The sequence below is a fragment of the Balaenoptera acutorostrata genome, chromosome 20 (assembly GCF_949987535.1).
Source record: "Balaenoptera acutorostrata chromosome 20, mBalAcu1.1, whole genome shotgun sequence".
Taxonomy (NCBI): Eukaryota; Metazoa; Chordata; class Mammalia; order Artiodactyla; family Balaenopteridae; genus Balaenoptera; species Balaenoptera acutorostrata.
Genome location: NC_080083.1, coordinates 16,199,307 through 16,214,659, shown reverse-complemented (window position 1 = coordinate 16,214,659; position 15,353 = coordinate 16,199,307). Strand labels below are relative to the sequence as shown.

At 51.8% G+C, this 15,353-nt stretch overlaps 1 protein-coding gene across 15 annotated transcripts in view; it reads right to left on the bottom strand.

The window, feature by feature from the left end:
• MYO18A (myosin XVIIIA) overlaps nt 1–13,967 on the bottom strand; it is a 95,519-nt gene extending 81,552 nt beyond the window's left edge. For 3 of the 15 annotated variants that reach the window (XM_057537025.1, XM_057537028.1, XM_057537029.1), the window contains exons 1-2: nt 13,030–13,185; nt 1,581–2,659 (exon numbers count right to left, since the gene is read on the bottom strand). In XM_057537025.1, coding sequence (XP_057393008.1) covers nt 1,581–2,579 — 999 coding nt within the window. In that variant the 5' untranslated portion in view covers nt 2,580–2,659; nt 13,030–13,185. Of the gene's footprint in view, nt 1–1,580; nt 2,660–13,029; nt 13,428–13,845 lie in introns of those variants that run through there. The other 12 variants (XM_057537034.1, XM_057537035.1, XM_057537036.1 and 9 more) reach the window with 10 other exon arrangements.
• Nucleotides 13,968–15,353: the final 1,386 nt, after the last annotated feature.

Genomic DNA, 15,353 nt, shown 5'->3' with positions numbered 1-15,353 from the left:
GGGCCCCACAGAGGCCTGTGCTGTGGTTCAACAGGGAGCTGGCAACAATCCCCCAGGGGAGATTCATTCTTTAAGAAGAAGACAGTTCCATCTGTTAAAAGCAATGTTAGCCTGGTAGAAAGCAGACAGACATGGCAACATGGTATGATTTTTGGTTCTGAAATAAAGAATACTCCCTCTAAGTTGCAGTTCCCTGAGTTCAGTCTAGCCTGATGGCTAACACATAGTAGGTGCCTGATGTGTGTTTCCGGAATAAATGAGTCCAGGTCCTCCCCCGGATTCCACGACAGGCCCTCTTCCACTCACTACCCTTTCCTGACTAGCAAAGCTGCCTGACTCCACCAGCCCCACGGTAAAGGAAGGTCGGGAACCCAACTCCAGTGCTTCCTGCCAGAGCCTAACCCTGCCGCTCCCAGGCCCCCCTGGCCCGAGATGCTGCCAGGCTGAACAGCCATCTGAGCTTCCACTTCCCCTCCCCAGGAGAAAGCTAGGACCAGGACTCTGCTTGCTTCCTTAGCATTTCCTCCCACTTCTGACTTTGACACATCTGGCCGGTCACTTAGTGCTGAAAGGTCCTGGCCAGGCTATGCAGTGGTCAGGCTGCAGGGACCAGATCCGAACGAGCCTAAAACCCACAGCCAGGAGAAAGGGATGGCTAGAGGCCAACTCGTCCCTCCTGGACTGTCTCTAGGCAGAACATTCCAAACTGATGTGTAGCCATCCTATCAAAAGTCCCCTGGGGTTAGAGATCTCCATCCCCTTAGAGACCTGCTCATACACCTAATCTCAATCTCTTCTGCTCCTATGTCACCCCTTTCCACTGCTGTTTTGTGTGGGCAGGATAAGAGCTGGGATCTCAGGGATAGTCAGGTCATACTATCTCTGTAGGCTTGATCCCTTTTGCCTTTCCAGGGCCGTGCTTTTTCTTCTTCCAAGAGATAATAAAGACTCTTGGAGCCCGAGTGATCTTTATAAATCAGATCCAGTCACTCCCCTGCTGAACACCCTACAATGGTCACTGGGATAAAATCTGAACTCCTACCATTATTTACAAGATCTTCCATGATCTGGCCACTGATTATCTCTGCAACCTTACCTGGTATTCAGCTCCTCAGTCACTCAGGGGTAAAAGGAGGCCTGAGGTCATCTCCCCAGGAGCTACCAAATGTGAGCCCTGATTTAAAATAATTTATCTTTTTTCACCTCCAATATCTAAATAATGGAAATCCTATATTTTAGTCCAGATACCAGTCTGGACTAGTAGTAGCCCAGAGTGTCTCTCATATCTGGAAGTGGCACATGTTAGCCCCCATGCCCCAATTGAGGGCTCAGGACATATTAGCCCACCAGGCTATCATAAAGCTTGTATCGCTGTGTATCACACCTTCTGAGGTCACTCCTCCCCACAGGCCAGGTAAGTTGTCCCGGAGCCCAAGGAGTGGCACGGCTTCACCAGTCACACACTCGCTAGGCTCTGACGGTAGCTCTTGGGTACCCCAATCATCCACCCAGGTATAGTCGCAGGAGATGCCAACATCCCCAGTTCCTGCTTACCCCCGGCTGCCCAGGCAGACACTCACATGGGCTGGCTCCCTGCGGGGTCCCTCGCCGCTCCGCAGCCAGCTCCGACTCAGCTCGCTGAGCTCCGGGATGGGCTGCACCTTGAGCCGCACGCTGTCCCCAGACTGCCGGATCATCTCCACTATCTCATCCCTGGACTTGCTCTCCACGTTGTGCCCATTAATCTCCACCAGACGATCACCCGGCACCAGCCCCAGGGCCAGGTCCTTGGTGCCCGCGCCGGGCTCAGCGAAGTGAACCACCCTCCGATAGACCTGACCCTCGGGGCCCCGATCCAGCATGGTTGTGCGTCGCAGGGAGAAGCCAAAGTCCCCCGTGGGCCGTCGCTGCAGTTCCAGTTCCCGGAGGGCAGGGGGTAGCGGGGGCACCACGGGGGGCAAGCGCAGGTCAGCCGGGAACCTTTTAGTCACCAGCTCAGGGGCTCGGGACCGAGGTCCTGGTCGAGGGATGCCTGGGCCGGGATGCTGCATCAGCTGTCCCTCTAGGGTCCTCACCTCCACCTGTGGAGACGGGGCGGCAGAGTGCTCTGAGGGGGTGGAGGTTTCTGAGGCGCTCTCATCCCGGCTGCGCTGGGAGAAGGAGAAGCGCTTGACAATCATCTGCGAGTTCTGCTTGGCCAGGGAGCCGAACTTGGCTGCCCGCTGCAGCACCGAGCCCCGTAAGCTGCCTTCCTCACCCTTGAGGTCATCGCTGGAGCTGGCTGTGCTCAGGTGGCCCGAGTCCAGGATGACACTGCCCCTGTTGCTGTCGGAGTCGATGTCAGTCAGGTGCAGGTCGGAGCCGCTGGCCACCTTGATGGGGATGGGGTTGGAGATTTCCAAGCGTGTCTTCGAGTCACGCTTGGAGGAGCGGTTCAGGTTGAAGAAGCCACGCCTCAGGCTCATCTCTTCCAGGCTCCGCAGCTCCGCTGCTGACATCCGCTCCTTCTTCTCCTTTTTCTCCTTCTTCTCCTTCCGCGTGCCATCCTTGTCCTTGTCTTTCTTCATTAGGTTAAACATGGTGGGGTACTGTTTCTAGGGGTGGCACCCCCAGAGGATTACGGGTGCTCAGCACAGGGCCTTTGTGCCCCACCTTGCTGCTGCAAACAGAAACAGAGAGAAAGGTTATTCGAGCAGAGCCTCTTTCTGTGTCTCCAATCCCGACATGGCCAACTAATGAGCACAGCTTTCCCTCACTGAGTGCCAGTTATGTGCCAGGTGTTCTGTTTTAAACAGTACTGTCTCAATGAAGGTAATCCTCACAACACTGCTACGGGTAGGTCTGTCATTACCCCCATTTTACAAATACGGAAACGAGGTTTAGATCAGTTTATAAAAGCCCAGACTCCAAAGTCTGTCGTTTCCTGTAATCCCTGAAAGACCCAGATTTAGGTGTGCATGGTGGTGGCATCTGGGAGATCTAACCTCCTGGTTAGAGGATGCCATCAAGCCAATTTGGGACCTGACTTAAGATTCAAACGCAAGGGACTTCCCTGGTGGTCCAGTGGTTAAGAATCCACCTGCCAATGCAGGGGACACGGGTTCGAGCCCTGGTCTGGGAAGATCTCACATGCCGCGGAGCAACTAAGCCCGTGTGCCACAACGACTGAGCCTGCGCTCTAGAGCCCGCGAGCCACAACTACTGAAGCCTGCACGCCTAGAGCCCATGCTCTGCAACAAGAGAAGCCACTGCGCGAGCCGCAACAAAGGAGCCTGCCTGCCACAACTAAGACCAGGTGCAACCAAATAAGTAAATAAAAATATTAAAAAAAAAAAAAAGAGAAGCCACCGCAATGAGAAGCCCACGCACCACAACGAAGAGTAGCCCGTGCTCACCGCAACTAGAGAAGAAAAGCCCGCGCACAGCAACGAAGACCCAACACAGCCAAAATTAAATAAATAAAATAAATAAATTTTTTTTAAAAATTAAAAAAAATAGAATCCACCTTCCAATGCAGGGGACACGGGTTCTGTCGGTGAACTAAGATCACACGTGCTGCAGGGCAACTAAGCCCGTGTGCCGCAACTACTGAGCCCACATGACACAACTAAGACCCAACACAGCCAAAAATAAAATAGATAGATAAATAAATATTAAAAAAAAAGATTCAAACACGAAGGAAAAAGGAAATGGACTCTGTGCACCATCACCTCCCCATAGCCAATGTCCATTAAGGCAATAGGCATCACATGCTACTGGGCTCTTTCCTAAACCTGCTATCCCTAGAGCAGCAGCCTTAGCCACTGCCTGACAGAAGATCTCAAAGAACCAACACTTATTTAATGACTGCCACTCGCCAGGCATAATGCCAGGCACTTTACACACACTATCTCATTTGAACCTCACAGCATCCCTGCAAGGTAGGTATCATTATCTCTACTTTACAAATGAGAAAACAGGGCTCAGAAAATTAAGTGTATGTTAGTTGTCACACAGCTAGTAGGTGGTGACCGCAGGATTCAACGGCAAATGTTGTTTTCTTTCTAGGGCCTGGGTGCCCAAAGTGAAGCAGGGAGGGAGGTAAGGGGAAGTTCCAGACTGAATAGAGGACAGACAGCTGCAAGGTGGGGGTGGGCGTGGGGTCTGCTGGATAAACAGGATCCTGAAAAACTCACATCCTTTTCCCCAGACCAACACCTAAATATAGCCTCAGGAAGAAAGTCGTGGCAGCCTGAGAGAAAACCCCAGCTCCAGGGCTTATGGCCTAGGGCGCCAACCTACTCCCACCCCTAGGCACACCCATCTGGGGACAGGATGGAGAAAAACCTGGTGGGGTGGAGTTGAGAGAGCCTTCCTTGTTCTAACCAGCAGGGAACAAGAAGGAGGCTGTACCACCTAATTAGAAATTAAACGTACTTTTTTCTTTCTCCATGAAGGCCTCCCGCTCTGAGTTCTAGACACAAGACCTACAAGCTTACCCCTTGCAGCAGCGAGCTCTTGCCAAGCCCTGGAGAGGCCTTTCCTCTCTGTGTACCCCACTGCCACAACCAAGCAGGGCCTTCCAGGCCCCCCAATTCTACTGAGAAGGACCCCCAACCCAGGTACAATGCCTAGGAAGGCATCAAGGCCAGAAGCGCCCAAGGGCCCCGGGGTACTGGCTAACTGCTTTCCCCCTGCCCAGCACCCTGACCCATGTGGCCCCTGAGAGATCAGAGTATCCTTTCTAGAGCAGCGCTGTCCACAAGAAATATAATTCAAGTCATATATGGAATTGTAAATTTTCTAGCAGTCATATTAAAAAAGGTAAAAAGAAACGGTTAAAATTAACTTTAACATTATACTTTATTGGGCTTCCCTGGTGGCGCAGTGGTTAAGAATCCGCCTGCCAATGCAGGGGACACGGGTTCAAGCCCTGGTCCGGGAAGATCCCACATGCCGCGGAGCAACTAAGCCCGTGCGCCACAACTCCTGAGACTGCGCTCTAGAGCCCACGAGCCACAACTACTGAGCCCACGTGCCACAACTACTGAAGCTCGTGTGCCTAGAGCCCGTGCTCCACAACGAGAGAAGCCACCGCAATGAGAAGCCCGCGCACCGCAACGAAGAGAAGCCCCCTCTCGCCACAACTAGAAAAAGCCCGCGCACAGCAACGGAGACCCAATACAGCCAAAAATATATAAATAAAATAAATAAATTTATTAAAAAAGCAAAAACAAAAAAACAATATACTTTATTTAATGTAGATATCTAAAATATTGTCATCTCAACATGTAACCTATGTAAAAAATATTGAGATATTTTACATTCTCTTTTCCATATTAAGTCTTCGAAATCCAGTGCACATTTAACACTTAGAGCACATCTCAATTCAGACAAAACACATTTCAAGTATTCAACAGCCTTGTGCTTGCGGCTATTGGATTAGGCGGTGCAGTTCTAGAGAACTCTTGAGTTATAGAGCATATCCAAAGAGGTGGGAGATCTGGCCCAGTCACTGGCTCCCTGGGGACCTAGCAGGCACCCCTCTCCCCCTCTGACCTCCATTCCTACCTGGTAAAACAAAGTTCTCTCTGAACTTTTTAGTTCTTAATGTTCCAAGCACAGTACCTGGGAGCAGGAAGACAGGAAATCTAGGGCCCAAGAAGTGCAAAGCCAGGGACAGCCTCGGCTAGCTGAGCCTGGACTGATTCAGGGTGAAGGAGTGCCCGGCAACAGGCATCCTCTCTTCAGGGTTCTACTTTAATATAGGGGGTCTCTCCCTCTCCTCCTGAACGCTGATGGGGGTACGGACAGACCTACCATATGCTAGGATGCAGGATCTTTGGTTGGTCACTGCTCACCTTACCTCTCACCCATCACTACCTGCACTCTCTTAAAAGGCTAGTTTAGAAGTTGGCTCCAGGGGGACATGTGAGGGAAATGAAGAAAGAAACCCACCTTGGGGACTTGGAGGGAACTAACCAATATCTCAGCCTCAGCCCCACCACAGAGAACCAAACCGCCTACAATGCTATCCCACCAAGACACCTTTTATGGTCTCCAATTCTCACTCTGCAATCCTTACGCAGTGCTGACTCTTTGCTGGGGACTAGACATCTGAGCAGTATCAACGGAAAACAGCCCCCAGAATTCTAGAATCTTTGGGCTGTCTTGGCAAAAGCTTATCCCTCACTGTCATTGCATCAGGCAGAAACAACAGACAGTCACAGCAGCAGCACAGGGGGATAGTGCTGGCAGGAAATGTTAGAAGATCTGGTATCTAGGCCTGGATCTGCCAACAAATCGCTAGGGGACCTTGAGCCTGTCACTTTGCTCAAGGTTGGACTGAATGATCTAGGTCTCTTCTAGCTATAAAATTCCAAATATTTCTCTTGTGGACATAGGTTATTTATTAACTTTCTGCCAAAGTCACCCCTCTCATCCCAACCCTGAGGCCTTTGGAGACTAGGTCCATTTCAGCCCTTCCCTCATCAGCCCTGTCCTGCCACTGTTATCTACACAGCTCACAAGGTACCCCTTCCCCACTGTTGTCCCTACAATTGCCAGGCCTGGCTGTGGCCTGGGTTCTCTCCTGTGCCACATGTCTAGAGCTACCTGCAAACTCCCCCTCCAGGGTCAGACCTGCAGTATAGCTGCAGCTGCTCCTATGCATCTCAGAGCCCAATTCGCCAGAGACCTGGGCTCTGTCAACTTCCTGTGGACCTTGGACTTTCCCGCATCTCCTGTCCTTAGGTCCAAAGTCTCCAGCAGCAATCACTACCTCCCCACTCCCATTCCAGGCTGCAGTTTCTACCTGCCTCTCCTTCGTCTCTTACCCCCCCACTGAAGGTAAACGTACAGTTTTTCTGACCTCCTTCTCTGCCTTTCACCCCTCACCCTACTCCAGGAGGCCTTTCCTAACTTTAAGTGGAGGGAAGGTCTGTGTGTAAATTAGGGTATGTACCTAAATCATCTTGACCCTACTATCCCCCAAATCAAAGCAAAGTACCACTGAATCAGTCAACTCAGCTGCTTTATTACTTTAAGACAGAAAGCATTTTGAGGGCAAGGACCTTTCAATTCAAGTATGCAACTATCAATTCATCAACAGGAGAAACAATTTACATATTCATATCATGGAATACTACTCAGCAATAAAAAGGAAACTACTACTGATACACACAATAGGGATGAATCTCAAAAACATCTGTTAAGTGACTGTAAAAGAAGACTTTGACATACTGGTATGGTACTTTTTATATGAATTTCTAGTATAGGCAAAAGTAACCCATGGTGAAAAAAAATCAACAGTGGTTACCTCTGGGAAGTGGGAGTGGGGATTACCTGAGAAAGGGCATGAGGGAACTTTCCAGGGTAATGTTCATGTTACATATCTTGATAAGGGTTTGGGTTGACAGATGTATACATTTTGTCAATTGTCATCAAATAGTGCACATAAGATTAGTGCATTTCATTGTATGAAATATTCACTCAAAAGAAGAAAAGAACGGTAAACAAATATCGAACTCTAGTTAATGATATGTATGCTAACGTATTGGGGGCAACGTATATTGGTGTCTGCAATTTACTCTGAGATGCATCAAAAATATAAGATGCCTTGAGGGTTGGATCAAGGGATAAAGATGTGATAAACAAGGATAGTAAAGTGTTCACTGTAGAGTCTAGGAGATGGGGTGTTCACTGTAAAACTCTAACTTTTCTAAATGTTTGCAGAGCCTTGTGATAAAATGTTGGGAAAAGTATGTATTTATCAAGCACCTACTAAATGCAGGGGATATAAAGATAAATAAAACCCATGAAAGAGTTTAGGCTTCAGATGTCAGGTAACAAAGCTGAAAACAAATTCGGGTTAACAGCGATGCAATCTTGGGCAAGTCACTTAAGGCCTCTGTGCCTCTATTTTCCCATTTTTTTAAATGGAAATAATAGTACCTACCACATAAGGCATGGGAATTAAATGAAATATGTATATATGCCCTTCATATAATGCCTAGACCAGACTAAGTCCTCAAGAATGGAACCCAGTGGGAGCAAGGCACATTCATGCCATCTTAATGGGATGGTAGAGAGGATAATAAAGTACACAAATGACTATCAGCACACATATGACTAAAATAAGTCTAGACATACAATCTTAATGCTGGACAGAAACTTTGTATATGGAAAGTAAAGCCCAAAGAAGTGAAGGCAATCCAGTTAGCACACAGCCAAGCTGGATCACACTGGCTCGAGTCCAGAGGCCCCATATAACTACTGCCAAGATAAGGACAGGCAATTCATAGATGCAGAAATACAAATGGCCAACAAACATGAACAGGTATTCAGCCTGAGTAACAGTCACAGCTGTGTGAAATAAAACAGAGGTATACTGCGTTCACTTAGCAGTTTAGTAAAAACTACCATGCTAACATCAATCAATTAGAGGATGAGAAGCAGGGTGTCCCAAATGTGTTGCTGGGAATATAAGTTGATAAAAGGAGGGCAAGTGTGTGGTATCTATGAAAATATTTAAAGGTACATATTCTTTGACAGGGCCATTCCATTTATAGGACATCTATAGATATATTCACACAATAAACATAGCTAATCTTTGCAGCACAATAAACATGGCTAATCTTTGCTATTTCATAATAGCAAAATTCTGTCTCTATAAATGTTCATCACTAGGGGAGTGGCTAAATTATAGAACTTAGCAGTTATTTAAAAGAATGAGGTAGGGCTTCCCTGGTGGCGCAGTGGTTGAGAATCTGCCTGCTAATGTGGGGGACACGGGTTCGAGCCCTGGTCTGGGAAGATCCCACATGCCGCGGAGCAACTGGGCCCGTGAACCACAATTGCTGAGCCTGCGCGTCTGGAGCCTGTGCTCCGCAACAAGAGAGGCCGCGATAGTGAGAGGCCCGCGCACCGCGATGAAGAGTGGACCCCGCTTGCCACAACTAGAGAAAGCCCTTGCACAGAAACGAAGACCCAACATAGCAATCAATCAATCAATCAATCAATAAATCTTTTAAAAAAAAAAAAAAAGAATGAGGTAGATTTGTGTATACTGACCTGGAAAGATTCTATACTATATTGTTAAGTGAAAAAAGAAAGTTGCCAGATAGTATACAATTTTTACTAAAATTTTTTAAACTACATATATGTGTACATATATATACATGCACATTATGTATAATATTTGCATATGCATAGAAAAATGTATGCTCTGGGGAAGAGACAAGGATTTTGGAAGGGTCAAAGCAGACTTGTGTTTTGTCTACATTTTAAAATTTATTGACAGTGAGAATATTTAGCTGGTAGGGGTGTGTGTGTGTGTACACTTAAGCCTGGGGGCTTTAGATAGTGGGATTATGTATAATTTTTCTTCTACTTTTCTTCATGCCCTTTATTTCCCACAGGAAGAAAATTTACATAAAATTCTATTTATATAACATATAAGTATTAAACTATAAATACATAATATATAAAATATTCATAACAAGCTTTTAAAAAATAGTCTGGAAAGATCCATTACACAAATATATCAGTGATTTTTCTCTGTGGAATAGTGGCAAAGAGGGGTAACACTTCAGCTTTCTACTTCGTAGACTTGCTACAGATAAAACCTTTTTTTAGCATGTTACTTTTGTGATTTTAAAGATCAAAGAAGAAAAAAGGAAGGTGTGACAAAGTAATAAGCAATCCCTTTGGCATTAAAGCTGTAAACGGGTTTGCAACGGCAAGTTCAAAGCTGGCCACCTCATGCTTTGAAAATGTTTCAGTGACTTGGGGGACTTGGTTAAAATAGATCTCACTAGTGTCTTGTGGCTTTAAGTGGGGACAGATTTAAATGGGTCACCCTGCAGCTGGCAAAGTAGAAACCCCAGGAAGTGGAAACTATAACGTTAGAATCCCAAGACAAGGGCGCCCAGACTTGGCTGCTGTGGGTGTATACTTAAAACGGCCAGTCCTCCCACCCTCGACCACACTCATAAATAAATACAAAGGAAATACTTTCCCAAGAGAGCCGGCCTCTCTCCCTTGGCCTCTGACCTCCCTGAGCGGCCGTTTCCTACCGCCCCGAGGCCTTGATGGGGCGCCCGCCCGGACCGAGGAATTGCACGAGTGGCCCAGGGGGGCTCGCCCGGCCCGGGCAGCGCAGGGTGACGCCTGTCGCCGCCGCCGTGGAGCTTCTTGCCGGCGGTCCTGCTGAGCCCCGCCGCGGCCCATGACTCACTGCCAGGTCACATGGAGCTTCTCTGGCTCCAGGTGTGCTCACTCACTCCGTCTGCACGCTTCTCACATGACATCAGCCGGCCCGGCCGCCCGGCCGCCGGCTCCCTGCCCTGCCCGCCGCAGCGCCGGGAACCCTCGGCCCTCGGCACCTCCAGGCAGCCGGGCCGGCGCAGACACAGCCCCGCGGCGCCTCCGCTGCGATACCGTCTCCCCTGGAACGCAACAATCCCGCAGGCCCCGGGAGAAACGAGAGTGGGAGACGTGCCAGCAGCCCGGCCAGGTCCCCGGCGGCTCTTCCAGATGCACCTCCTTGGCCCCCCGCGGGGCCTGCCACAGCCCGCTGGGCGCTTAGCTCAGCTAACACCCCAACACCCCACCTCCTGTGTGACCTTGAGCAAGTCCTGTCCTCTCTCTAGACCTCAGCTATTTCAACTCTAAAATCTCCATGGTCCTGAGACTTCAGACTTGGCCTTCGCTGAAGAGGTATTCTGCTCAACCACAAACTTGAGGTTCTAATCCCGCTCTCCCTCTGATTTGCTGTGTGACCTACAGCCCATTATCCAACATCTCTGAATACTAGAGAATAACAAAAATAATTCCTTGTAAGTGACTATAAAGTACCTGGCTGCGAGAAAGGGCCCTGGGCCCTGTAAAATCATCAGTCCACAATTTAAACTGCTGCCTGACTGTAAACTATTTGAAATGTCAAGGGAATGTGGATAATTTACAAGTCACACAATTCCTACCTCAAGAGAAAGGGCAGGAAAGTGAGGGGCGGAGGGTGCGGGGGTTTCCAAGTCTGCTCCCCACCCTTGCCAATCCAGTTCCCACTACTGCACCACCCCACCCTCTAATTCAGGCTGCCTCAGAAAATGGTAATGGGGGGTGAGGTGCAGTGAGAAGATCTTAAAGAACCCCGGGGCCTGACCCAAAGCAGAACTTAAAAGCTCCATCAAGCCCCCAACCCAAGTCCTGGGGAAACCTGTTAATCATAGCACAGGGTGGGCTGGGCCCTCCCAACCCCTCAAACCTTTAAACTATATCAGGCCAGAGCCCCTCAGCTTCACCCACCACACCCAGGAGAGGCCTAGGACAAGGCCTGGGGCTCAGGGCCACCAACAGGACCCTGCTCACGTGGATGCTCTGGCTCCAGTCTGTGGTATCCACTCCAGGTGAGGGAGGTCTGGCTGGGGACAGACCTCTGGTTGAGAAGGAGTAAGAACAGCCCTGCTGCCCTGGAGACCTGTGACACAGCAAGTCTGGATCAAGCCTTCCTGAGTTCCAACAACTCCCTGCTCCACCCAAGAGGGTGGATTCTCCCTTTCACACAAGCCCCACTTCTGCCCCTCCCAGTCCACCTTCAGGTACCTGCCACTGGGGGACCCTGGAGTTTTCAGGCCCAGCTTCTGAAGACACATGCACCCCTCAATGAGCAGCCTCAAGCTAGGCCAGTGAAGCGGGCTCCAGGCAACAGGCTGGCTGTCCAGACTGCCAGGCAGTGAGGTTGAGGGACCAGGCAGGAGTCAGGAAGGGCACAATCCACCTGAAGGTTTCTAAGGAGAGCCTGGATCATGAGAGGAAGCCCTCGGGCACACACCCTGGCACCTGAGCCAGGCCAGGAGACAGGAGTAAACAAACTAGATATTCAGAGCTGCCAGGTGCCAGGTCATCAACTGTTCAAAGCTCAAAGCTCCCACAGGAAGTGACCATCAGCATTCTACCCCTTCCTCACCCACCCTCCACTCCCACCTGTGACACTTCTCATTCCCCTAACCCCCCAACACAATAGATTCCCCCATCATCTTCCTGGAATTGAGGCCCCATCTCCAATATTCCCAACCCCAAATGTAGAAGCACACCTCCACCCGAAGTTATATATAACCAGTCATGTCCAGCAACCAGGAGGATGTTTCCTGGAAAGTCCTCATCACAAAAGGACAGAGGGGAAGCTGGGGAGGCGGCAGGCCACTGACAAAGAGCCAGTGAGGTCTGTCCGGAAACCAGAGACCTCAAGAGAGCAACTTTCAATATCTCCAACTAGAAAGTAGCCCCTGAGTTAATAGGGTGGGGAACATGAGGCAAGGCCAACTCCATTGCCATGACAACAGGATACCAACCTGCCCAAGAAAAGGGCTCCAGACCTGGTAAGCACATGGAAAGGCAGCTTGAACCTCTAGGTTCAATGTCTTGCTAAGGTGTTCTTGCTCTTAATCACCTGGACAACCTTCCGTCCCTTCCAGCATGGCCGCAGTGCATACACACTCGGCACTGTTCGCTCTTCATAGGGGAATTTACTAGGCCTCCTCAGCCACAGACATGCTAGGCACTCCAAAAGACAAAACGAACCTACATAAATCATTGGCAAGGTGAAGAGGGCAGGGAATCCAATTCCATAATTTGGGGGGACCATCTGAGGGCAGGAAGGCCCTAGGCAGGAAAGCTCTTCCCAGGAAGCACCATCGCAGGCCTCCCTACACAAACACAAACCATAAGGACACTGCCAAACACATGCCCCATTGGCCAAGGGACCAGGCAAAAGGAGTACCGCTTAAAAAACGAACTGGCAGCCTCCCCCATCCTCACCCTCCCCGTCAGCTCATTCTGGCCGGCAGCCTTTCCAACTAATCAGCAGGACACACGTGCCTTGCAACAGGGTGACACCCCCATCCCCCACTGCACCCCTACCCCCAAACAAAGCTCCAGTGTGCGGTGTGCCCCTGCAGGCCTTATCTCAGCCAGGAACAGGACCCACTCCTCACCAGGCTTGGTACCAGCGGCACCCCCAACAAGGGGGTGGGGGGCAGCGAACCTTACCATCTCCCCTTCTCATTGGCGAAGCAACTGGCATGACAGGTTCGCAGGGCGGGGCATGAGGGCAGTCTCTCCCAGAGGCCTGGGGCAGGCAGTCCAACCTTCCCACACGCACCCCACCCCTTGGCAGGGAGAGGTGAGGTGAGCAGCCATTCGCAGGGGACAGCTGGCACGCCCTAATCCCCAAAGCCTATCGTTCACCCACCCGCCCCCGTCTTCTGTCCCAAGGGTAGGGGGCCCAGGGAAGCAGGGTCTCCATTGTTTTGCCAGCTGTCTGGCAGCTGCTCCTTTGAGAGGAGTCCGGTGTCGGCCTGGCAGTGAAAGGGTGAAGGCCGCTGGGAGGGATAAAGGGCTCAGTGGAGGTGCTCGCCTTCCCCGCTGCCTTCCTCAGAGCCTCGGTCCGTCAGTCTGTCTGGGGGGCCTGGGCCTGGCCTCGAGAAGCCCCCTACCCCCCGGGCTGCAGCCTCCACTCCGCAGCTCGGGGCCACCTGGGCTCCCCCGAGCCCCGAACCGCCCCCCCCCCAAACTGGCCACCCTGTCCGGCCTCCCCGCGCCCCTCGAGATGGCAAAAGGGGCCGGAGCTCGCCCTCCCGCCCCCCTCCCGGTCGGCCCCGCGTCCCTGGCGCCGAGCTGCGCGGCACGACTAGGGACCGGAGCCGGGAGTCCGGGCCGCCGCTTCCAGGGGACAGGGGAGGAGGAGGAGCCGGCGGGCCCCGCCGCCCGCCCGCCTTCCCGGCCCGAGCCCGCCCCGCCGCCCCCCTACCCCCACGCCGGGCCCGGCCCGCTAAAGAGCGGCCACCTCCGCCGCCCCGCACTCACCGGCCGCCGGAGCCCGCCCGGCAGGCAGCAGGAGAGGAGACGCGGCATCCAGCGGCCCCGGCCCGGTCCGGGCAGGAGCGCAGCACGGCGCAGCGCAGCGCCGCCCCCCGCGGCCGCACGAGCCGAGCCGAAAGGGAGCTCCCTGCTGGCGGCTCCGGGGATAAACGGCCGGCCTTCCTGGCAGCGCCTGGGCGCTCCTCCAGAGCGGGCCAGGCGGGCACCGGGAGCTGCCCTGGAGGCCTCGGTCCGGGTCCGAGAGGCCCTGCCTGGAGGTCCTGTCTGCACTGGGCATTGGGGGCTGCTGAGCGTGCCCAGGGCAGGCCCCGGGGTCATGCTGAATGTATAGAACAGGCTCTGTCCGCGGCAGGCACTGGTGGACTCTGCTGGCTGTGTCCAAGAGGGTGCTGCCCAGGGCAGTGCTGTCCAGAGAGGACAACTGAGCCTCGCGGGCCACATCGTCCCAGGGTGGCTCTGCAGAGACAGACATAGGGTGCTGCTGGAGGATGCCAGATGGCCTAGTCCAAAGCAGGCACTGCCAGCCATGCCCAAGGTGGCACTGGAAGAATGTACTCCCCAAGGTGGACACAGCCTCCTGGTGGCTTGGCCTGAGAGAGCCCTGCATCAGGTGGAGCTGCCTAAGGGATGAGCCAAGGCCCAGGAGTCATACCCATAAGTGGCACTCACTCCCCAAAGGAGTCCAGCAATGCCAAGAATAAGAGCTTTCAGAAGCTCTTTGGAATGAGGTCTGCCCCTGGGTCCTCATGTCCTATCAATATCGGGTGAGCTGCTCTACCCATTGAGAAGGAATTTTAGACTTTCTGGAAGAGGCCAGAGACATTTAGAGACCAGACCTCCAAGATAGGTGCTATGCCTTGAGCTGAGAGAGATAGGTGGGCATTTCTACGGGCAGTGTCCATACTGAAGGGAGGTACCCCAGAACGTGGAAGAAACTGAGTGGGGTGGTGCAGGAAAAAGGGTGTAGCAGACAAGGGCAGCTGCCTCCATAAACAGCCCAACCAGGAACTTCTGGTAGGGGTGGCCCAACCTGACAGACCAGGGAAGGTTCAAGCAAGGGGGCTCAGGAGCTAAGAGCTGAGTAAGAACTGAGAGATCCTGAGGAATAGACCAAACCCAGAATGTGCATTTTGGATAAAGGAATAGCATGTAACCCAAACTCAGTGCAACACACTTTTACTGAGATCCTGCTAAGTGCCAAGTGCAGCACACTCTGAGGGACATAGAGCTATCAGACCTGGAGCCTCTCTCCAGGGAACTCACATGGTGAGGGCGGGGTCTGGTAGTGAACTTTGACTGCAGTGGGATTCACCACGCTGTCATCCCTTGGATGATGAGATGACGCTATAGTGGATGGCTTATTTGGCTGGAGGAATGAAAGAAAGCTGCTCTGAGGACATGACATTTGAGCGGAACCTTGGAAGCTAAGTAGGACAATGACGATCACTATTGCTTTCTGAGCAGCTACTGTGTGCTAGACACTGTGTCTATAC